Below are 26,198 nucleotides of genomic sequence, written 5' to 3' on the forward strand. Positions count from 1 at the left end.
GGCCACTTATTATAATGAGGAAACCAAATAATTTCAAAATATTTTAGACATATTATAATTTTATAGAATAAATTGTATGTTTATACATTAAACTATGTAGAATGCTTTAGATTTTAGGATGGGGGTCCCTCACATGAGGATGATCATATTTAGGGGTCCTTGGCATCTAAAAGGAGTTTCCTCCTTTTGTTGAGCACAAAAGAGGATATTTAGAAGAATGTTGGTAACCAAACAGCTGACATTAACTTCCATAATATTTTTTTCTCCATATTATTATGGAAGTCAGTGCTACCCTCAAATGTTTGGTTACAACATTATTCGATTTATCCTCTTCTGTGTTAATAGAAGAAAGAAATTCATACCAGCTTGGAACAAGTGAAGGACAAGTAAATCATGACAGATTTTTCTTGTCTTTTTTTTTGGGGGGGGGTGAACTCTACCTGGCTTTAAACAATAGCCTCATATTTTTTGTTGCCATTATTTAGTGTTGCCGTTGCCTTACAATGAGATGCTTTACTTTCAGCCTCGACAATACCTAAACTCACATTCAGGACTGGCTCCATTCTGTTATGCCATGGCCAGTTTTCACAGTCCAATCAATTCCTGATAGACTTTAGGTTTCCACATACTCTGAAGAGCATTTAAGCACTCTTTTTAAAAACAAAAAAACTAAACAAAAAAACAATAAGACCTAAAACTGGACAGGTAAATCCTCCTGCTAAATGCAATCAAACATTTCGGCATCATAATTTTTAATGCCGCTGTCTTTGATATATTAAACACTTGTTTTCCATGACATATCTATATGTTAAACCGCGGTTAGGCTTTCTCTCAGAGAGCAGTGGGGTGTGAAAGCCTCTCCAGATGCCTGACTGTGGGTTCCGCTCACCTCGACTCCCTCCCCATGTGAAGAGGCTACCGAAGGGCATCTGTAGTAATAGGGTAATCTATTATAGGGCTCTCACTCGCTCTCTGGTTTCCCATTCCCCAGCCCCTGTCTCAGCACTTTGTCAGGACGAATGAGAGGAGGAGTTTAACTAAGCACATTAGCTACTGTGTGCCACTTGCATATCCCAGCACTTCCTCAATTAAACCCCCTCCACCATAATCTCCATTATCCCATTAACACACACACACACACACACACACACACAAGCATGCCTGGACATGCTTGACTCTAACGGTATACCTCACCATTTGTTTTGTATATTTGGTAAATTTCACACTGTAAAAAAAAAGCAATCAGCCCACATTGTGTCTAGCTTTTCTGAGTCACAGTAAAACATGTAAAACACAATTCTATTTTAATACATTTTAAAATGTAATTTATTCCTGTGATGGCAAAGATGAATTTTTAGCAGTCAATACGCCAGTCTTCAGAAATTCTAATATACTGATTTGGTGCTCAAGAATAATTTCTCATTATTAACAATGTTTCAAACAATTGTGCTGCTGTCATTTTTGTTGAATATAATGCAGCCTTGTTGAATCAAATTAGAATTTCTTTTTAAAATCAAACTTAGCCTATGATATATTAAAATGATAAAACCCCCAAATCCAGCAATGCGTATACCTTCTGAAAAGAAAATCTTTTATATAGGCTAACAAAAGTTTTTCTGCTGTGACACATTTCACTTTTTCTGAAGATGATAGCCTCACTTTGAGAATTTGTGCGATTCTATAAAACCACAAATGATGGAGAAGGAAAGTGGGACAAAGAGAGAGAAAAGAAAGAGTAGGATTTAACCGAATGTGATTATTTTAGGTAGACGGGAAGATCAGTTTCCCCTTTCCCCTTTTATTTCCTTGATCTCCCTCCCTTTGTATTCCCAATCCTCCTTCACATTCATCTGTCCTTCTTAGGGAATCTCAGAGATTTGGGCGGAGAGAAAGCTGACTTGTGAGTCTCGAATCAATCAGGTCTTTTTTTCCCCTTTTCTCTCACTTGCTGCGATTTGCCGACATCATGGGTAGTCTCTCTCTCTCTCTCTCTCTCTCTTTTTCTCTCGCTCTCCCCCTCTCTCTCTTCCACATTTATTCTGTCCACTGCTTGCATCAAGCCAGCTCTTGCTTTCCTCTCCTCTCCTTCACTCCACCAGGATATTTCCTTCTCCTCTTTCCATATCCGAACATATTCCTGTTTTTCTGCCCTGCTTTTCCTTCATATCTCCTGGAATGTGGCACTCTTTGGCTTTCACTCTATGTGGGATCTCCGCTTTGATCCAGGGTAGGTTCCTCACTATGTGCACATGCATGTAAGTATATAAATATGTGGATGAAACAATTGTTTAGGAAAGAGAAGGCAAACATTTTGAAAGAAAGCAGCATAAAATCTTGGGTTTTTATTTTATTATTATTATTAATATATTTTGGTTCTCTCATATGTGTACTCTGCAAACCTGTTTGCCTGTGGGCAACCTTTTGCCACCAGATGTTTCACGTGTGTGTGTGTGTGTGTGTGTGTTTTTACCACTGTTGCAGTCAAGAGAGAGAGAAAATCAGATGAAATCGTAGGGAACGAGAGGCAGAATGAAACAAAATTGCTTTGCCATGAAGAATTAGAAGCTGCAATCATAAATGGCACCTTCTCTCCACCTCCCGTCTCCGCTCGCTCTCTCTCTCTCTCTCTCTCTCTCTCTCGTTCATTCCTCTAAATCCATGAGAACATAGACTGCATGGAGGTGACGGAGGCACAGAATGCATTTGTAGATTCAGATCTCCGGTGTTGTAGTGGACATGTTGCTGCAGTGGAGTAGAAAGAGGGAGTGTGTTTGTGTGTGTGTGTGCTGCCATGGAAAGCCTCTCTCTATTTTTTCTTTCATTCTTTCCCTCTGTTCTCGCCTGTCTGTCATAAAGCAGAACTTTTATTTGGGTTGTCAGTCTCACACCAGGCCATCTGGATTTGTTTCACGTACATTCTCTTAATATATAATTCTCTTTATAATTTTTTAAATTGTGTCACACCATAGAATATTCAGCGTCTTCATGTTTTCACAGTTGCAGAAAATGAAGTGTGTTGATGGAAATGTTGAAAAAGTATTGGTTTCTGTTGATTTTACTGTTTTTATGTTGTATTTTGTGTTTTCAGAGAATCCAGTAATGTGTGGAAAAAATGGCAATAATAATTTTAAGATTTAGTCTTTATTCTGACTCTATTTTAAGTTCCTCTGATCTAAGTAGACGATAGACTAATATTATTGAAGCATTAACACTTTCTTTTACAACAAAGTATTCAGAAATGTGACTTGTAATTTTAATTTGTTAAAACACACCGCAGAGAAATAAAAGAAATCAAACCAGTGATATCTTTACATTTTATACAATGTCCAGGGAGTTTTTGAATATGAAAATTAATTACACTTTTTAAACACTAAAAATGTAACATTTTTCATGAAGGGCAGCTGCGTGTGAAAGTTTGTATATAATTGTTTCTCAATAGAAGATGAAACAGTCATGCAGTATCAACCTAATATTTCAGAGATTGAATATATTTATTTAAATATTAGAAAAAATAACAAATATCAATAAAAATGGAGGTCTATCAGAATCGAAACAGAATATTAACTGTAAAAAGCAGGTAGATATTTGCTTAATATCGGCACATTCTATGTTTAAATTACAACTTCCATTCTTCAGATATTTCTGTCTTATTATTTACTTGCCTCTACTGTAAATTCAAGAAATGATTTATCAGAACCTGCAATAAAGCAATAAATATCTTCTCCTTAATGTGTCCAGGATTGATCTTTCTGTTTTTAATGAGTAAAACCATGTCAAATATTTCCCAGATAGAAGCTTATGGAGTCTTTGATCATTGATGAAGGAGCATTTTAACTATTAAATTTAATTATCCTCAAATATAAATTATTTCTTGGGTCCAATAACCCTTCTTGGTTGAGTCTTAAGGTATTGGTGAACACATGACACTTACACCCTTACTATATTCACATTTGGTGTTTTGATTGAAGAGTGAGAGGTTCAAATATAGGTTCAGATGTGTAAGTGGGCGGAGCATGTTCTTCTAATTCTGTCAATCACCACTGCTTACCTCACTCATGTAAACCATGGCATCCCTCCACCTTTATTTCTATTGTCTTAGTCTTAGTAATGATGTATTCCAGGAGGTTTTGGCTTATCTTGAGTCTCATGCCCTTTAGGGAATGTCTTTGTACCTGAAAAACATTGCTTGGTGCTTTTGCTAAACAACACAGAATGCCCCTGAGGGATTTGTCATGTCAGTAATGCTACAAGCTCTATATTCTCTTTTCATTGATGCTAGTGGTCATAGTCAGTTGAGAATGCCAGTGGGAATCTGATGAGATTAAGCCTGTTGTTGTGGCTGAAGGCTAATACTGCTTTTCTAGTGTGAATGAGACTAATAAATTCAAGAGCGGGTCCATTCTTGCTTTTAAATATTACATTTCTTTTCAGTCTTCAGTCATATCATTTCCACACATGCCATGCACATACACACACTCTTCACGCAGCTTTTAAACCTCTATTCTGGGGCTATTAGGCAGAAATAATTGCGTTTTTAAACTCTGGTCCTTCACAGATGTACTTCTTAACAATTTATGACAGCAAAATTTAAGATAAAAGCTAATGACACTAATTAGCAATTGGCAAAGGTGGCATATATCTGAGAGATACTTTATAGCCCCCCTTACACCTCACCTCTATTAACATTCAGTCCATCTATCTATCTATCTATCTATCTATCTATCTATCTATCTATCTATCTATCTATCTATCTATCTATCTATCTATCTATCTATCTATCTATCTATCTATCTATCTATCTATCTATCTATCTATCTATCTATCTATCTATCAGTGTTGGGAAGGTTACTTTGGAAATGTGAAAGGTTACATATTACAAGTTACCCTACTTAAAATGTAATAAGTAGCGTAACTTTTAAATTACTTTATTAATGTAACTGATTACATTTGATTACTTTTAGAAATTTCTATGTTTTCAACTGTTAATCATTTGGAAACTGTAAAGCAGGCAGGGTTAACCTTACAGTAGTGCTCCACACTTATTTCTGTCAGACTTTCAAAATCCTTCATCACTTGAATGAAGACTGTAATATTTTAATTTTAAAGGAGACATCGGATGCAATATATCTTCATTTGCATATAAATGTGTCTTAGTAGTGCGTAGACACAACCACTCTACAAATCCTTTTTTAATCCCCAAAAAGTTATCAAGCCAATATGATGTCATATTGCTCAGGCCCCTCCCACAACCTCTGATGTACTGTCCCATATTAGCATATTTCCATCCTCAGCCAGTTGTACGAAGTCTGTCATTTTCTCTGCGCATGAGCAACTGTAGCGACACCAATGTCTTGTAAGCAATGCAGGTGTTTTGTTGTTAGATGTAGAAGAATATAAGAGTCCTAATTTTCTCCAGACATCGATTGTAATTGATGGTAATGCGCCAACGAATACTCCTAAATTTGTTGATGTCTGCGCAAATCATTTTCTCCTTTTCTTTCTGAATGAGGAACAATTCAAGGCAAGTTTTGTTAAAAAGTTAAAACTCAAGAATGGATAAGTACCAATATTTCATGATCCAGCTGCTCCTCCAGAAGTATAGCAAGTCTCACACTTTATATATTTTTTAATGATTATAATGATTTTAATGACCCTAAAGAATCATACCACCTTGTGGAAAATAGGCATCCGATGTCCCCTTTGAAGCACAGCTACCACAAAATAATACTTACTTTAAAATCATTCTGAGGTTAAATACATATTTAAAATCATAATAGTTTAATGGCTATGTCTATGATACTGTTTTTGAATCCAATCTTTGCATAGCTATGACAGAATCTAACAATGCCTTTAACAAAAGAGTTAATCTTAAAAAAATAAAGCATATACATAAACCCATATAGGAAATAAAAGTTATCAAATAAGCATATTATAAACTCCTGAAACATTTAGTGTTTCATATTTTAGAGCACTCACTGCAATTTATGAAAGAAATCAATTCAATCTGTATGCTGGAGTGTGTGTGAAAAAAAAAAAAAAATCAGATGTAACCCCTTTGTAATACTTAACATTTTCATAAGTAACTGTAATTTAATTACATATTTTTTCTCAGTAATTGTAACTGATTACAGTTACTTTTATTATGTAATTAAATTACGTAATTCCGTTACATGTAACTAGTTACTTCCCAACACTGCTATCTATCTGTCTGTCTGACTGACTGTTGTTTTATCGTTCTATCTGTCTATCATTCTATCTCGGCTCAGTGAATAAATGTCTTGTTTTGAAGTCTCTGTTCTGTTCTGGGCTGTACAGTACATTCATGTCTTTCTGTCAGTGTCGGTGCAAGGTCCATACCAGCGGACCCTGTTGAAGAACCTCCTGAAGGATTATAACCGCATGGAAAGGCCTGTTGCAAACGACTCTCAACCTCTCACTGTCTTTCTGTCTATGAGCTTGATACAGATCATGGATGTGGTAAGCCACTCTTTTTCTTGCCTTCATTTGTGTTGTGGAGTAAGGAGTATGGATACCCCAAGATGTTTTTCTGTCCAGTTCCTCTTGTCTTGTGTCTACTTCGCTTGTTTTTTTTTCTGTTGGGGCATCCTTGGTAACCATATTTTATTGACCCATTAAATTAATTGCAATATACTTCTCAAATGCTCTGCATACTGCTCTCTGAGCCTGTCTGAAATTCGTGTTCCACGAATTTGTTTCATGATATTTTTTACCCCTTCGGCTCACCTTGTTTTCTATTGCCACCACCTATTAGCATATTGATGCTCTTTGTCCAAAATACTTTTTGAATTTGTCTAGAGCTGAAAATGGTGATCTGTTTCCAGCTTTCACTGGCTGACTTTTAATTTCACTCCACAAGTGGTATTTACATTTGTCATTATGTGATATTTATTTTTAAGCTCACAATTGATTTTGAACTCTAACTTTTCTTGCTCATACAGGATGAGAAAAATCAAGTACTGACCACCAATGTCTGGCTTAACATGGTAAGCCACATCAGTTAGTAGTTTTGCTTAACTAAGTGTCCTAATGATATATCAGTATATCTAGGACATCAATTGTTCTGGGTTCAGTACAGATTTGTGGCATTTGTAGCATAATGTTGATTCCACTTGTTGTAAAAAAAAAAAAAAGAAAGAAAGAAAAAAAGGACAATCTGGGTTACAGTGAGGCACTTACAATGGAAGTAAATGGGGCCAATCCATAAATATTAAAATACTCACTTTATTAATAGTAAAGCCACAAACCTTTGTTGACATGAGAATGTCACTCTTAAAACAACTTTAAATTTATGATTTAGACATCTTTAAAGCTCAAATAACACATTAATTTTAACATATTTTATGTTTTTCTTTTCTAAAATGATACATTTTTCAAAAAATCTACCCCATTCACTTCCATTTTAAGTGCCTCACTGTAATTTTTTTCTATAAAGTCAAAATATTAAATCTGGCCTTATAAAGCATACTAATTGAATACATGTACATGTGTTGAGACGGCTGACACAGTTTTTTATATTCATATATTATATTCACACTTTATATATTCCTCAGCACTGGTATGATCATTATCTGCAGTGGAACCAATCTGAGTACCCAGGTGTCAAAAACCTTCGCTTCACCACAGACCAAGTGTGGACACCAGACATCCTGCTCTACAATAGGTATATAAGCATTTCTATTACTGAAACTAGAATTTTTTTCTATTCATATTATTACGTTGAATAGTATTATTCTCACTTTGTAAGGTGGCTTTGTTTTGCTTTTCTTTTGGGGGATACATTTTCATTTTGCATCCTGTATCTGAGGACCTATATTCTTATTTGTAAGTCACTTTGGAAAAATAAGTGTATATGGTATATCCTTCAACGAGATATGAAGTAATAGATTTGAAATCCAGTAATTACAGTGATCATGCAGGCAGACACTTCAGAATAAGAAGAAAATCCTTCAGTGAAATGATCATCAAAAATGGCTATATGCGTGTGCTTGGGCAAAGAATCCTTGGGGACTGGAATCAGCAGATGTTAGTTTGTGTGTGTGTGATTGAGGATTGCGGTATTGGGGCCATAATTCAAAGTGTGGGGCTAAACAGAAGAGCAACTACAGATCATTGAACTGAAAATTTGGTCCTTGGGCAAAAGCAGATCGTTTAGTCGAAGAGCTGGTGTCCAAACAGCCTATTAACATCCTTCGCTGTAGACTCTCCGTTTTTAAAAAAAAATCAGAGCTGATTCACTTGGGAGCTTGCTACTTAGTAGTACATTAAATTTAATCATGGCCTTAAGCTAATTTCTGAAAAGGACATTATTCATTCGTACCTTGCTATAACCTTATGAACCACAGGGATCATTTCTCATATTTAGCTTTCATTTTGAGTTAATCTGATGACTACTTAAATTGACTTGGTATTTTTTAAATGTGAACATTAATGTTTGGTGCTCATTGTTCAAATCTGGCTTATAATATTTCCTGATACCCAACATAAAATGTCTAATATATGCGCCCTTTCTCCATTTGCAGTGCAGATGACGAGTTTGACTCCACCTTCAAATCGAATATTGTAGTAAACTCCAGTGGCTACTGCAACTACCTGCCTCCAGGTCAGTGTGAATGCTTATGCTTAAGGTATATGGCACATATAATGATAAAAGCAATAGTATGCTGCGGTTCATAACACAAAAACACCAGTGGTATTCAAAGTGAAGTGTTAAGCTATGATTTCTGCATGGAAATAAACACAGGAAGGCAGCAGGAAAAGGTCAACAGTTGAAGCATACAAGAATATTGTCAGTATAAATGCATTCATACAGATGAAAAGGTGTATTTAAAAAAAAAAAAAGCCATTTAAGAATTAAAGAGTTCTCTGCATACTGAGTATGGAAATCAAAGAAGCCTCTTTCATGTGTAAATGATGGTTTATGGGTCATCAATTTATAGATTTGTACAGAAACAGGGACGTTTATTGTGCAAAAGGAAATGGGAAGTTCATGAATTATGTTGCAGCTACTTTATTTCCTCTGAGGGCAGTAGTGCTTAAGAATATGCATTATTTTTGGAAAACTGAATGAGAACGGAAATCTCCCTTTGATGAAGATATATGCATTGTACATTTAAAACAGGCTGAAGCAATAACATGGTTTCTCCAGTCTCATAGATTCACAGTTTATGTCTGTGTAGAAAAACACCTCTTTTTTTATCTCTTACATGCATATGCATACATAACAATGCGCACAGCACTAAAGCTGGAGTCTTTAAATAACCCTCAGAGTCACTGCAGATGCAAACAAACTCACATTTGCTATCACGAGCAGATCGTGACCCAATGGCTCGTATTTGCAGCTCACGCTGATTTCATTGCAATTTAACGCTGCTTTTCTCTTTATCACATTAAAGTCATCCAGTCCCTCAGTAGCAAACAGAAATCAAATGCCTTTTTGAAGTCAAGTCAGGCAGAGAGACGAGGAGAGAAGAAAAGCAGAGAGGAAAAAGACAGACATAAATAAAGAGAAAATCTCACATCTCGTTTTCAGAAATATGTTTATTCATTAGTGGCTTGTGGGCGTGAACAGATTTTGGTAATCCAGCGATCTGGGCAGATGACACACACAGAGAAAAAATAAAGCTTTGTTTATTTGCTGAAACTGTTTGTCCTGGCATCTGTGTCAGTCAGTGATGTTATGCACACGGATAGCGATAAGAAGATGCAGTGAAAGGTATTACAACACCTATAAATCTACCACATTTGCCTCATTTCATGAATTTAATTGATTATCTCTAATGAGCAAATCATATAAATCATGTCCAGAGTATATTTTGTAACGAAAAAAGTAAATGATTTTTTTAATATACATTATTTTTATATTATATGTATAATATAATATATTTTTATTTTATATATTATAATATATATTATTATATTATATTTATAATTAAGGACACCCCGCAGTTTTTATAAAATATTTTTTTGTTTTTTATTTAAATCAATATAAATTAAAAGCTATAAACAACTACGACAATGTATAATCATTGTGCAAAAAAAAATTATTATATATAATTTATAATGTATTTGTTTAATTGTCATGCAATACAAATTATGCAAATAAATAAATAATAGAAAAAACATGCAATTAAAATTAATAATATAATAATGCATTATTGAATAATGCATTATTATTTGGATTGAAGTGTGACCTGAATCTGTTTTTGAAAGCTTTCATGATTTCTCAATACTCTGATTTAGAATGATATGAACATGATTGCTATAAGTGTGCAGCAGATCAGAGACTCATTTAGAAGTAACCTGCAATGAGCGGTTTGTGTTGACTGCAAACTTAATTTCAGAGTATATTACCCTATTCTAATATTGACTCATCCGCGTTTGCGGTGACATTCCTGTTGGTACTGACAGGACATGCCCTGTAGGGCTGGTGACTCATTTTTTCTGACAGATTCAAGGTGAACTACAGTGCCTGCACGTGTTTGAACGAGTTACACAAAATCAGGGTGTGTATTTGGTCCATTTTGTATATTTTTGCTGTACAAAGACTGGCTTGATGAGGTTTTGGCTCTGTGTCTTTCTCATTTTGTTTATCTCAGAGATTCCTCACAATGCAAACGGGTATAATTAAACATTGTGTGTGTAATCTGTGTATACACTCACCGGCCACTTTATTAGGTACACCTTGCTAGTACCGGATTGGACCCCCTTTTGCCTTCAGAACTGCCTTAATTCTTCATGGCATAGATTCAACAAGGTGTTGGAAACATTCCTCAGAGATTTTGGTCCATATTGACATGATGGCATCACGCAGTTGCTGCAGATTTGTCAGCTGCACATCCATGATGCGAATCTCCTGTTCCACCACATCCCAAAGGTGCTCTACTGGATTGAGATCTGGTGACTGTGGAGGCCATTTGAGTAAAGTGAACTCATTGTCATGTTCAAGAAACCAGTCTTAGATGATTTGAACTTGTGACATGGTGCATTATCCTGCTGGAAGTAGCCATCAGAAGATGGGTACACTGTAGTCATAAAGGGATGGACATGGTCAGCAACAATACTCAGGTAGTCTGTGGCGTTTAAACGATACTCAATTGGTACTAAGGGGCCCAAAGTGTGCCAAGAAAATATCCCCCACACCATTACACCACCACCACCAGCCTGAACCGTTGAGACAAGGCAGGATGGATCCATGCATCTGACCCTAACATCTGAATGTTGCAGCAGAAATCGAGACTCATCAGACCAGGCAACGTTTTTCCAATCTTCTATTGTCCAATTTTGGTGAGCCTGTGCGAATTGTTGCCTCCGTTTCCTGTTCTTTGCTGACAGGAGCGGCACCCGGTGTGGTCTTCTGTTGCTGTAGCCCATCTGCTTCAGGGTTCGACGTGTTGTGCGTTCAGAGATGGTATTCTGCATACCTTGGTTGTAACAAGTGGTTATTTGAGTTACTGTTGCCTTTCTATCATCTCTAACCAGTCTACCCATTCTCCTCTGACATCAACAAGGCATTTTCGTCCATACAACTGCCGCTCACTGAATATTTTCTCTTTTTCGGACAATTCTCTGTAAACCCTAGAGACGGTTGTGCGTAGTAGATCAGCAGTTTTTGAAATACTCAGACAGCCGGTCTGGCACCAACAACCATTCCACGTTCAAAGTCACTTAAATCCCCTTTCTTCTCCATTTTGATGCTTGGTTTGAACTTCAGCAAGATGTCTTCACCACATCTAGATGCCTAAATGCATTGAGTTGCTGCCATGTGATTGGCAGATTAGCAATTTGTGTTACCAAGCAATTGAACAGGTGTACCTAATAAAGTGGCCGGTGAGTGTATATACAGTGGTGTGAAAAAGTGTTGGCCCTCTTCCTGATTTTTTAATTTTTTTGCATGTTTGTCACACTTTAATGTTTCAGATCATCAATCAAATTTAAATATTAATCAAAGATAACACAAGTGCACCCCCCCCCCCCCCCCCCCCCCCCCGTTTAAACATAACTGTGGTTTATCAAACCTGAGTTCAGTTTCTCTAGCCACACCCAGGCCTGATTACTGCCACACCTGTTCGCAATCAAGAAATAACTTAAATAGGACCTGCCTGACAAAGTGAAGTAGACCAAAAGATCCCCAAAAGCAACACATCATGTTGAGATCCAAAGAAATTCAGGAACAAATGAGAAAGAAAGTAATTGAGATCTATCAGTCTGGAAAAGGTTATAAAGCCATTTCTAAAGCTTTGGGACTCCAGCAAACCACAGTGAGAGCCATTATCCACAAATGGCGAAAACATGGAACAGTGGTGAACCTTCCCAGGAGTGGCAGGTCGACCAAAATTACCCCAAGAGCTCAGCGATGACTCATCCGAGAGTTCACAAAAGACCCCACAACAACATCTAAAGAACTGCAGGCCTCACTTGCCTCAGTTAAGGTCAGTGTTCATGACTCCACCATAAGAAAGAGACTGGGCAAAAATGGCCTGCATGGCAGAGTTCCAAGACGAAAGCTGCTGCTGAGCAAAAAGAACATAAAGGCTCGTCTCAGTTTTGCCAGAAAACATCTTGATGATCCCCAAGACTTTTGGGAAAATACTCTGTGGACTGACGAGACAAAAGTTGAACTTTTTTGAAGGTGTATGTCCCATTACATCTGGCGTAAAAGTAACACAGCATTTCAGAAAAAGAACATCATACCAGCAGTAAAATATGGTGGTGGTAGTGTGATGGTCTGGGTCTGTTTTGCTGCTTCAGGACCTGGAAGACTTGCTGTGATAAATGGAACCATGAATTCAGCTGTCTACCAAAAAATCCTGAAGGACAATGTCCGGCCATCTGTTCGTGACCTCAAGCTGAAGCGAACTTGGGTTCTGCAGCAGGACAATGATCCAAAACACACCAGCAAATCCACCTCTGAATGGCTGAAGAAAAACAAAATGAACAATGCTGTGGCATGACCTTAAAAAGGCGGTTCATGCTCAAACCCTCCAATGTGTCTGAATTACAACAATTCTGCCAAGATGAGTGGGCCAAAATTCCTCCACAGCGCTGTAACAGACTCATTGCAAGTTATTGCAAACGCTTGATTGCAGTTGTTGTTGCTAAAGGGTGGCCCAACCAGTTATTAGGCTTAGGGGCAAGCACTTTTTCACACAGGGCCATGTGGGTTTGGATTTTGTTTTCCCTTCATAAAAAAAACCCTTCATTTAAAAACTGCATGTTGTGTTTACTTGTGTTATCTTTGATTAATATTTAAATTTGTTTGATGATCTGAAACATTAAAGTGTGACAAACATGCAAAAAAATAAAAAATCAGGAAGGGGGCCAACACTTTTTCACACCACTGTACTACTGACAAAAAGGTGGTGGTGAGCAATGAAACACTTAAAACTACATAAACATTACATATATCAGCCCAGACATATGAAAACGTGATTAGCAGGTGTCTAAGCACTTATAAAAGATTTTTAGCATGCACCTGCTGCTTCGCTCAGCTGGAGGTTTCTGCTCTTCTCTGCGTCATCTTATTCAATATTTTTCAGCGTCTGTACTGCTTACCCCATGCCTCTTGTCTGAAGAATCCATTTAGCGGGAGTGGGTTTGCTAGCTCGCTAGCCATTCTTATTGATTAGCTTTTAGGATTAGTCATCTGGTTCCCTGGAGTAGAAGCTGTCGACATGAAGAAGAAAGGCAGCAAAAATCCAGCGGAGTCTTAGACTGAGCTGTGTTTAAGTCTGGTATTGATTTAGATTTAAACCGATTTGAAAAAGTCACCATTGTGCTCTTGAGTGTACTGTAAACTTCTCTGGATAAGATTTCTCTAAATGTCAAGATAGCAGAGGAGGTTTTTATACGCTAGACGGGGTCCGGTTAGCAAAGACAAAAAGCGGGTCAGTTTGAGTAATTCTCCGTGGAAGGATTATTGTGATTGGGAAACCTTTGGAAATGCAAGACTGGCTAATTTTTATAAGTGAGTCACAAAATAACTCCCTCCACTTTGTGTCACTGTCAGCTGCATATTTTAGTTTGTGCCGATGACAGTTTTTTCTAAAGTAAAAAAAATAAAAATCTTCTTGCAAATGCATTAGGACTGGCATTGGATCGTAGCCACATGGAAGACCCCCAGTTCCATAAGTAGGCTTAAATGTAATTGCTGCTATATAAGGCAAAATGCTCATTAGGGATAGGGATTTAAGCAAAAACCCTAAGTATTAAACTTGGGGATATAAATAGGCACTGGATTTTGCTTTTTGAGAAGAGTTGTGCTTTTTCTGTTAAATATTTTTTATACCAGTCTGACAACAAAACATGCAAAAATATCTCATTATACCTATTGAAGTAGCAACCATAACAAGAGATAATAATATTGCAAATAGGGAGTTGATGTGAAATACTGGCATATCATGTACTTTTAAAATGACAATTACAATTCAATCTGATAAAATGAAATCAGGGTGCAGCTGAATGGTTCTTTTTATATCAGCAGATTGCTGCTCAAAATTAAAAAAATACTTGTCTAGTTCTCGCTGTAGCGGTTGCAGAGAAACCAGAAACCGTCCACCTTCCCCAGTTCCACCTGTATAGATCTGCTACAGGGTGATTCCTGTATGCTATGGGGGTTATTCATATATGTTATATGTGCAGCAGCAGTATTTCTTACATGTGTCAATGTATTGTCAGTAACAAGTCTTGGTACAGCAGCATAGCAGATATTCCGCCAAGACAAAACACATTAACAATGTCAATGTCCATTTAAAAAAAAAAATTCTGGTCTTTATCTGGACCATAAAGAGAATCTTCTGTCTCATATCAGAGGCCCAGCACAGAGGTGAATAATTTAGGAATCTTCCGAAGCAGTGTAGATCGGTTTGAAGAGATTTTGAATGGGGTCAGTACAGCAGAACATTATGTAAGAGCTGAAAAGTATCACTTTTTTTCGGAAAATCAATGTTTCTCTTTTTGTAAGAAATCTTTTAGCTGTTTTATAAATTTTTTCCTCAGCTCTTAAATGCTTTGAGTTACTTATGCTCTCCTATTACTAGTGGTGTTTGCTACAGAAAACATCACTCTCACTTTGCTTATTTGAACAAACTCCTAAGCCTAATGTAATTTCACCCTCATCATGAATGATGATTACTGCATGAATGATAAGTACTTTTAGTTTGATAAGTGATTGAAACCAGGATGAGCTTTTTTCATGGCCATTAACAGAGCAACCACCGAAAACACCACAGAAACCAGACAGCAACTCTCAGACAGCCACTCAGAACACTTTAGAAATTGAAAAGTGTTTGCTACAGCTTACAGTTTGTCAGTTATTCTTCAATAATTCCATTCAAGCACAAGCACTGCTTACTTATACATCTGTAGCGATTTAGTCCTTGTGCATTTAAATATGTTTGCTATGTGAGAATCACTTATTCAGAACTGTAAAAGGTTCATGGTGTGCTTCTTGGGTAAATTTGCTGGATTGTTTAATCAGTGTTCAGAGGCAACATAAGCTTCCCTTTTCCTACGTTTGTTCCATTTCCAGTGTGATTTCTTCAATAAATATAGAAGTATCTGATTAGGAAGCTCTTCAACCACTCTGCGGTATAAAACAAATTACTCTTATTACTAGTCCCATCCATCTGTCATCATTTTTCTTTTCAGTGTTCAAAATGGCTTATTTGCAAGCTGTTTGAAACAATAAACGAGTTTATCTGCCTAATTTGCTGTATTTAAACTTGAGTGAGTCTATTTGGTTTCTGATATGACTCATCTAGCTTGTGTCTGTGTGTAATAATAATGAGAGTGTCAGCCTGGTTATCCGTACAGTGCATAAAGGTCTTTATGTAATGGTATTTCGTAGGGCTCCGGCATTTCTGAATGTGTATCTTTTAACTGTCTGGTTTTACTCTAGTGAAAAGGTCAATTGGATTCAATTTGGCGCTGGCTGCTGCAATACGGTGCTGATGAAGAAGCACCGTGGCATTTTGAGGCAGTACATTCATCAAGCAGTTAAAATCAGAATGAAAATCACAGATATTTTTCCTCTTTTTTTCTCATATTTGTTCTCTTCATCCCAGGTATCTTCATGAGCACCTGTAACGTGGATGTACGCTGGTTTCCATTTGACATCCAGCAGTGCGAGCTTAAATTCGGCTCGTGGACGTTTGACGGATGGCTGCTGGATCTCCAGATGAATGAGGCTGATATCTCTGGCTACATGCCCAACGGAGAATGGGATCTTGTGGGTGAGTGAGTAAAGACAACATCCCTTGTAAGCTTCTCACAACCAAGCGAACGTAACACCCACAGGCAGATTATGATGTGTGCATTGTGTTGCTGTAGTACGGCTCAGGCAGCGAGAGGCCAGTTTGGCAGATGCATACTTAAATGGTTAAAATGCATATTGCATATTTTTGAAACGCACAGATGTTGTAAGTAAACCTTTAAAGCTTATAGGCCACTTACCTGCTGTATAGAACTGAAATGGCTTCAGAATTGGAAAAGAAAATATCCAGCTCATCTTGTTAAATTCATGTCCATTCATATTCATCCGATGAGCCTGTTAGTATTCAAATTAATGTAATTAAATTGAGTGGATAAGAGGAAGCGGACTGGAAAAACATCTTGCACTGCACAATTCTGTCTCTTACTGACTCTCTTCTCATTTGCTTCATTGTGTAATTCGCTATTTTGCTGTGCACATCTGTAATATCATGTCACTCTCAAACTTTTCTTTAACATTTTTAGAAAGACTGCAACGGTCTTGACAATACAGCCCTTTTGCAATTAAAACCAGCGGTTACACTTTATTTTAAGGTGTCCTTGTTACAGTGTAATTATACATTTAAGTACTGAGTAATATTAATTAACTACATGTACTTACGTTTATACCTTATTAGGGTTAGGATTAGGGTTGCTTGCCTGTAATTATGCATAAATTAATTGTTATTGTAATAGTAAGAACATGTAACGTGTAACAAGGACAACTTAAAATAAAATGTTACCAAACCAGATTATGGTTGTTGATTTTCTATGTGGTCAGAATTGTTTATTTATGATCAATAACTGGTCCAAACTGGTTTAGGTACTTATTTCACTGGATTACAGCCATTATTGATCAATCTGTGACTTGTTGAATGAACTGCTGATTATAGACTTGGTTATAACATCAAATCAGTTATACAAAAATCATAGATTGGTTTCATTTGGGTATATTTTTGACAATTGTAAAGGCCCTTTCACACCAAGAGTGAAATGAATAAGCATCAGGCTGAAGAAAATGCCTGTGCCTCTGCACTTACTCCCAATTTCTGTCAACACGGGGACAGGAAATGTGTCAGTGAATAAATAGGAAAACAAAGTAACTTGCGAAAAAGTAACTCAGATTTATTGTTAATTTTATGAGTAATTGTTACGTGTAAATGAAAGGGGAAAGGGAAAGGGAAGTGGTGTGTGGCCAAGTATGGTGACCCATACTCAGAATTTGTGCTCTGCATTTAACCCATCCAAGTGTACACACAGTAGTGAACATACACCCGGAGCAGTGGGCAGCCAATGATGCGGCACCCAGGGAGCAGTTGGGGATTCGGTGCCTTGCTCAAGGGTCTCACCTCAGTCGTGGTATTGAGGGTGGAGAGAGTGTTGGTTATTCACTCCCCCACCTACAATCCCTGCCGGACCTGAGACTCGAACAGGTTACAAGTCCAGCTCTCTATCCATTAGATATTAGACTCTCTATTCCATCCTGTGGAAAAGTGGAAACAAACCTCTTTTTAAGTTGTGTTAGTGTCTCAGACAATTACACTACAAGTTACAATAATAATAATTATGACTTAAATTCTTCACTTTCAAACAAACCCTCAAGCTTTAAACATTTGAAATCATTCAGCTTTTATTTTGGTGGAATACTGCTGTAAAGGTCTGTCCCAAAAAATTAAATAAATGTGTTAGTAAGCTAAATTATTAAAGATACCAAGCTGCTCTAAAATACCAAATACATTGTATCATATTGCAATTTCCTTGTAGCTATTTCTTTTAACTTTACATTTTGTATAATTAATCGCTAGCTTTTCATCAACTTGTGAAACCCCTGCAGTTCCCTCATGAACCCCAGTTTAGTTAACTTTTTGTTTAGGTCATTTTGTTTCATCATGTTGTTCTAAACCTTTCCTCTTCTGTAGAACATAAAAGGTGTATTTTTGAAGAATGTGCTTGCCATTTATTTTCATATAATGACACTGACTACAGAAAATGACACAAAATACCTTTGGTTTTTCTGTGTCTTGTTGCCAAACACAGATGTCAAACCTGATGCAGAATCTAATGGGAAAATATTTCAGTCTGTTTCTCACTTCCACTTTAGTTTTGGTTTCCTTCTTGCCTTTTACAGTTTTCAGTGTTTCCCCTAGGTTTATGGCTTTGGGTGGGGGATAAAAACATTAATTTAATTTATCTTTTAAGTAATGAGCCAAATATTTCGGCTTAATATTTATAAATACTGGAGGGAGTGGGCTCACTTGTGTGTGTACGCACGTTTGTTTGTGTGTGTGTGTGTGTGTGTGTGTGTGCATCGGGGCCCCCCTAAGATAATAGCAGGGGAAACACTGGTTTTGAAAGGCTACCGAGGACACTATAAAAAAACAAACTTTGGAGATCTCTAATGATGTTCAAACAAAAGGATGATGCTCAGTCGCAGAGAAGAACTTGCTTCTGGCTGGCATCTGCTGATTAGGATGTTGTTTTTCTCTGGTAGATCAAAGGTGGAAGAGCAGCTTCGGCTGCTCTTGAGGACAGCAGCATCTCTTTGAACATGAGACCAATCCACAGAAAAAACAAGTACACCGTTTTTTTATCCTTCCTTCATTATATACTCATTATTTTACTCACATTCTGTGTCTAATCAGGTGTACCAGGCACAAGAAACGAGCTGTACTATGACTGCTGTAAGGAACCCTACCCAGATGTGACATTTGTGGTGACCATCCGCAGGCGGACGCTCTACTACGCCTTAAACCTTCTCATTCCCTGCGTTCTCCTTTCATCAATGACCTTGCTTATCTTTCTACTGCCTGCTGACTCCGGAGAGAAGATTTCACTAGGTATTATGAAAGACAGACAGGGAAAGAGAAATATATTGACATATATTGAAAAATATTGAGCTTATGGAAGCAGGATGAGATGGCATCAAATTTAAATTTTTTGGAGTTAGATTGTCCATGTTTTCTAATTAAACATGACTTTGTGGGTGCTCATTTCATAGATAGCGCCTGATTGTGTCATGTCGAATGAACTCTTGGTTTACATCAAGGGCTTTTATCCACATTTTTTCCACTCTCTGTCAAGAGACCTTTGCCATCAAAAAAAGCAGACAGTTCAAAGAGGAGCAAAAGCAGTCACCAGAGATTGAATGGAAAGAATTTCAGATATGTCTGTCAGGAAATGTAAAGAGGCATGAACTCACAGTATATAAGTAGAGGAGAGCGAGAAGACAGAAGCTTAGTGCAACCAAAGAGAATGGAAAAGAGGCAGTTTCCTCAATTCAAGAAGTGCTTTGCTGTTCACTCATATGGGCAATTAATCTATTGATGTAATTAAAGCAGTGATGAGTCAATGTGTGTGAGAGTGAAAGAGAGAGCATTGCACTTTCCAGGAACACGGCCTGCATTATTGAAACATCTTTGATAGATGTAGTATCAGAAACTAGCTTAGGATAGACCTCATAGTTCAAACATAAATTATGTTTTTCTAAAAAGCCTATTTTAAAGGGATAATCTACCAAAATGGAGTATACTTTGAAAGTCTACATGTTCGACACGTACACTAGCGTATACGTACAAAAACAAAAAAGTATATTTGGCGCTTTATATTATAAGAAATATCTTGTGTTTTGCAGAAAAAATAAAGTCATACAGGTTTGGAATGACATAAGGGGTAGTAAATATTGACAATTTGAATTTTTGGGTGGATGTACATGTGTAGTTTTTCTTACAGGTGTTTTACCTGTTTTTTATTTTATTTAATTGTTTTTATTTTGCACTTTTTTTTGTTTTTTTCTTTAATAGTGCTAATTTTATTCCTAAATGAATCAGTGTTTTTGAATGAATTGGATAAGTAGATGATTCAGTGACTCGCTTATTAAGACGCTAACTTGTTTTATGAATCACTCAGTGTTTCACATCATTTGATTGAATAATTCAGTGACTCACTCATAAATCACTTGTTGCCACTGAAAAATCCCCACCACTAATGCACAGGCTGTAAATAGTGAAAGGTCCAATAATCGTGTTCAATTAATCAGCATATAACAAAATTAATTAATTTTAGATTTGAATGGTAGCCCTGATTGAAAGCCAAGAGTGTTTTTTTTTTTATGAATTCAGTTGATGAATTCAGTTAGTCTCATTTGTTGGAGTATTTGTGACAATAATTTTATTGAGTGTTCATTATGCCAAGATAGCACTAATAAATCTAAGCAAAAAAACATATGCAAGAGGAAGGAGGCCGAGTGAGAGAGCGGAAGTAGATTTAAACAGCAGATAGAGATGGATGGATTGTGTGTGTGGGGGGAGAGAGGAGGGAGAGATGGATAGCAGCCGGAGAGGGAGGGAGATGACTTGAACTGAACTAAAGAGTAATTGAGAAAGAGAAATGGCTTGATGTAATTCACTTTATGTATCACTCCATCAAGTCCTGCACTGCCGTCCAATCAGATCCAATCAAATTCTGTCAAGATGAGTTACATCCAATAAGAAGCTGTGTTTGGGCATCTTATGTAGCGCCAATGTCGCACATAACTAGAGATGCTGTATAACTATGCATTTATTTTAGTGGTCGACTGCTATTGGTTTTTCAATGGCAGATGCTAATATCTACACTGCCAGCTGGAGATTTAATGGCAATGAATAGAAACATAAATACATGTACACATATTAAAGAATTATTATTTACGATATATATACTACCATTTGTAGACATGTATTATACATGTAGAATATGATTTATAGTAATAAGAGACACAAACATTAGCTCAGATTTAATAAACCTTAATTTCATACAGTTTAATTACAGTTTTGAAAAAATTTCCAAATACTGACCAATTCATCGACCTGGAGCAGTCAACATTTAATATCTTGTTATATGTGTATAATTCATTATGCAATTACATGTATGTTTCATGCAGTCCATTTCTTTTTGTTTTATACCTATTCACAGGTATTACTGTGCTACTGTCATTAACAGTCTTCATGTTATTGGTGGCAGAAATCATGCCAGCAACCTCAGACTCCATCCCGCTAATAGGTAAAGCATGCATGTCTGTGTTTGTGGATATTTGAACATTTTAAAGGAGTTTTATATCCAAATTTGCTGCAAAAATGTACATCCAAGGCCATCAAAGATGTCCAAGATTTTGTTTCTTCAACAGAACAGATTTGGAGATTACTTCATTTTCTCACCAATGCATCCTCTGCAGTGAATGGGTGCCGTCAGAATGAGAGTCCAAACAGCTGATAAAAACATCACAATAACCCATAAGTAATCCAAATGACTTCAGTCCATCAGATACCATCTTGTGAAGTGAAAAGTTGATCGTTTGTAAGAAACAAATCCATCACGAAGACGTTTGGCTTCCAGCTAAAATACAAGTCCTCTATCTGTAATATTCTCCAGAGAAAATTTGTCTCATCCGAATCTGGAGAGAAATATGCGCAAGCACCATTTACCAGCAAACATAGACCAAAACAGTTATAAACATATGTCAACCATATGGATTTTGATGTATGAGGACAACAGGGGATTAACTTTTTTACTGAAGGAAATGTTATTAGCGACCATGGACTTTTTAACCAGAAGTGGTGGTTTAAAGTTAAAATGTCTTAATGATGGATTTGTTTCTTACACACACACACAGCTTTTCACTTCACAAGATGTTAATTGATGGACTGGAGTGGTGTGGAATACTTGTGGAATATTGTGATGTTTTTATCAGCTGTTGGAACTCTCATTCTGACGGCACCCATTCACTGCAGAGGATCAATTTAGTAAACAAGTGATGTAATGCTAAATTTCTCCAATTCTTTTCTCATTAAGTAACATACTTATTTACATCTTGGATGACCTGAGGGTGTGCAAATTTGACATTTTTGGGTGAACTATTCCTATAGTATGTTTCAGAAATTATGTTTCAGTATTTCAGCATCTATCCCTCTTAGTTCTTTTGCGAATGACAACACAGGGCTCTTTGACTATATTAGAGTCTTCATTCAAGCCTTTGATCTTATTGTTAATTATATGCAAAATTTGGTGCATAAGAATGTATATTTTACGTGTGCTGATGAAGAATATGAAGAATAAATTGATCACCATTCTGTATCACAGCCAAAAGCCCTGGTCTTGGCAAACATACGCTTGGCTTCTCATGGTAATTTGCAACATGAATCGTAAAAGACCACTAACTGGAAATGATGAGCAGGTCAGGAGAGAGAAGAAGCAGGAGAAAAATAAAAATGAAACCGACCTAGAGATGATCCTCCAGAAAGAAAAAAAACGATCCGCCCCACATTCTCTTTTCCCACCTCTGGTTTATAGGCCCTCAGAAGCCGCAAAGATGTAATCTGCAGAAATGCCTTTGCTGGAAGAGTGTTCACCCACAGCGCTTTGTCTCTCCTGTCTGCTTCCCCCTCTCCTTTATGATTGAGTTTTTATGGTTCACTCATCTGTTCCTCATTCTGCCTTTCTTCCCTGCGTCACTATTTTATAATCAATGCCCCTTTTTTGTTACATTTGCCCTGGTTTTCACTAGCATGACTGGATGATAAAAGGCTATTCTGCTAAGAGAGTAATAAATGAAAGGTTTATGCATGCCTTTATCTCTTTGTTTCTCTCTCAGGACAGTATTTTGCCAGTATAATGATCATTGTTGGAATGTCAGTTATTGCGACGGTGGTTGTGCTCCAATATCATCATCATGACCCCAACGGAGGGAACATGCCCAAATGGGTATGTCTATTCACACACAAACACATACACAATCAATGCCCTGATCCGCAAATGCAAGCAGCAACGTTCCTCATGTCAGTTGCATTGAAAGCAGTAATTTACTTATTCAATGATAATAGAGACAAAGCCAACAGAAGGGGACTAAATGAGTAAATAGGATGCAGATGGATATAGATCTGCGATCTGTCGGCACTGATGAATGAGCGTATTTGAGCGTTCTGCAAGCCAATTAGCAGCTCAGCTGATGTGCCTCAGTCCTGCTGATCGAACACCATTCACTCACAAAGCCAAATGCAACAACAAGAGAAAGCTGACAGGTGTATTTACTCAATGAGACTAACATCAATTCTGCGTCACAACTGGAATTTTACATGCTTCTTAAAAAAAATGACATTATACGCTACTGTTCAAATGTTTGGGGTTGGTAAGGTTTTTAAAATATTTTTGAAAGATCCCTTTTATGCCCACCAGGGCTGTATACATTGCATATTACAATTTAAAACAATTGTTTTCTATCTGAATATAATTCAAAATGTAGCTATTTTTTGTTCCTGTGATTTCAAAAAGTAGAATTTTCAGCAGCCTCCAGTTTTCAGTGTCACATGATGCCTCAGAAATCATTTTAATATGCTGATTTGGTGCTTAAGAAACATTTCTTACATTGAAAATGTTTCAATGTTGAAAACAGTTGTGCTGCTTTATATTTTTGTGAAAACAATGATGCATTTTTTTAAGGATTCCTTGAGTAGAAAGATGAACAGCATTTATTTGAAATAGTAATCTTTTGTAACATTCATGTATTTACTGTCACTTTTGATGAATTGAAAGCATATTTGCTAAGTAAAGGTATTATTTCAATGGTAGTGTATGTGTTAGGGTGGCCGCAAAAAGGCTCAAATCTCAATGATTTTCTGGCCCTTAGACATGACTTCTGTCTTCCTTATATGCAAGTCTATGGAATGTTTTAGCTGCCAGACAAAAATTGTGTGCCTCACTGCTCGTAAAAGTAGTAGCACATCTCAGCTGCACAATTTGAGGATTAATACTGAAGGTTAGAAGTTTATTTAGTCTCTAACTCAAAGTATGAGCAATAATAATAGTGACATGCTTGCCTGAGCACAACGTCCTAGAATCCTATCCTGGGATCAGCTTTTAGCAACATTCACACCCAATGCAATTCACACCTCAACTGTCTAGAGTGTCTTGGTAATGCCTGTTTTTTCATTATATATATTCTGCAAAGTTTCTGATAATACACTAGTTGCACTGCTTTTGTTTATGATAGCCAAACATGCATTGGCTTGCATTGAGTGATCTTTTAATACACCAATACGTGTGAAGATGCCAAAAAATGACCTAGTTGCTTAAACTGAAGTTTTTCTGCGGATGAAAGCATTGCCAACCCCACTAGTCGTGCATTTTGCCATGCTTTATGCCTCTCCTTGGCCAGGACTGAATAATTCTAGCTTGTCACATCTTTATCTCTCTCGGCGTCATAGTCCTTGCTGTCATATGTTGCTGTTTTACAACTCCTTTCCTTCCAAAACTTTTCCCCTCTTGACTCAGCAGATGCTATCTTAAAAAGGTTTGCATGGATTATTTTGCTTTATTTGTTGTTCAGGCAGTGCTGTATAACCTTTTGTTTAGACTGTACATTTAGAGCATGTAGTATAGTCAAAATGGCTTGACGCACTGCTGTGAAATACATGTTTCCTCTTACATAAATACATAAAATAATCAGCTTGCTTATTGGATTTTACTTTTAGTATTCAAAGCTAATGTTGTTTACTGAGAAAGCAGGATATGGGTAAAATTTGATTCAGTTTTAAAAGTTGGTACCATAGAATTGTAGACACATTATACAAAGATAATATTCTTAACTTGAAGGAAAAGTATGGTATCTCCAAATGTCTCCAATTACCCAGCTTTATTAATTAAGTTTTGAATAAATCGTCTTTACAGTATTCACAACTAGCAGCACTGGAATGAGTAGCAGTGAGAAACCCATATATTTCAAGACAGATTACTTTTATTTATCATACTTTTTTGAATAAGTATTGATTATAAAAGAGTAGCTTGGAGTAAGGATTTACAGTATAAATAAGTCCAATGTACTATTTTATATAAAATATGTGGATTATTTTTTTCCATTTATAAATAAAGACTTTCTGTCAGAATAGAAAGGCACAATATTATTTTTTATTAATTTAGTCTTTTTCTGCACAAATTAAAAAGTATTTAAATTGACTAATTTAATATGTACAGTATATAGTACATTTTATCACTCAATGTTCAAAATTTGAGACAATATACAAAATAAAAACAAACAAACAAAAAAAATAAATTTGTAAAGTATTTCTACACTACAGGAGAAACACCTTTCTCCCTGTTCATCTGCCTTCTCTTAGGTTCAGCTAGTCCTACTCCAGTGGGTGGCCTGGTTTTTGCGTATGAAGCGTCCTGGTGAGAGTGAAGACCCTGAGCGCCCTCCTTGTGCCCCTCACTTAAGACGTTGCTCTTCGGGTTCCCAGAGCGGCAGCCTCCCAAACGCACCTGGCTCCACCTCTGCAGACCTCCACCACCACCACCACCACATGTCCTCTACGCTACACCCGCTTCATCCCCAAAGCCTCCTTCAAGCCGCCACGGCCGCCAGCCACACCCACCATCTTCACAACCAGACCAACAGTGCCAACAACAATGGCAACCTGCTCTACATCGGGTTCTCCAGTCTCGACGAAGCTTCGCCTCCATCACTGCTCGCCGAATCTGTTCAAAGAAACAGCATGTCGGGCGGCCCGCGTCCTGCGGTGGTTTCGCCTCCAGTGGTAGGCTCCAGTCCGCCACCTCACCTGCCCTCACAGTTCTGCAGCCCTCCGCCGCCTCCCACTCCCAATCTGGAGGCCATGGGTTGTCCGAGCACAGTGTCCGGTGGCGGTGGAGGATGTTCTTGCTCGGGGACCAGTGGCGGAGGAGACCCACAGCTTCAGGCAATTTTAGAAGAGGTGCGATACGTTGCTGATAGGTTCCGCGGACAGGATGAGAACGACAGCGTGGCTGAACAGTGGAAGTTTGCTGCAGCCGTAATCGACCGACTTTGTCTGGTGGCATTCAGTGTTTTCAACATCATCTGCACCATCTCCATTCTTATGTCAGCACCTAATTTTGTGGAGGCAGTTTCCAAGGATTTCATCTGA

At 37.3% G+C, this 26,198-nt stretch overlaps 1 protein-coding gene across 1 annotated transcript; it reads left to right on the forward strand.

Moving 5' to 3' along the window:
- Nucleotides 1-2,175: 2,175 nt before the first annotated feature.
- LOC306846735 (neuronal acetylcholine receptor subunit alpha-7-like) lies at nucleotides 2,176-26,198 on the forward strand (the record flags this gene model as incomplete). Its single annotated transcript, XM_079380318.1, has 10 exons — nucleotides 2,176-2,227; nucleotides 6,338-6,477; nucleotides 6,960-7,004; nucleotides 7,572-7,681; nucleotides 8,541-8,620; nucleotides 16,083-16,250; nucleotides 18,909-19,103; nucleotides 21,217-21,303; nucleotides 22,892-23,001; nucleotides 25,410-26,198. The coding sequence occupies 10 exons, from the start codon at nucleotides 2,176-2,178 to the stop codon at nucleotides 26,196-26,198; spliced, it is 1,776 nt and encodes a 591-aa protein (XP_079236444.1).

The sequence above is a fragment of the Barbus barbus genome, assembly GCF_936440315.1.
Source record: "Barbus barbus genome assembly, chromosome: 27".
Taxonomy (NCBI): domain Eukaryota; kingdom Metazoa; phylum Chordata; class Actinopteri; order Cypriniformes; family Cyprinidae; genus Barbus; species Barbus barbus.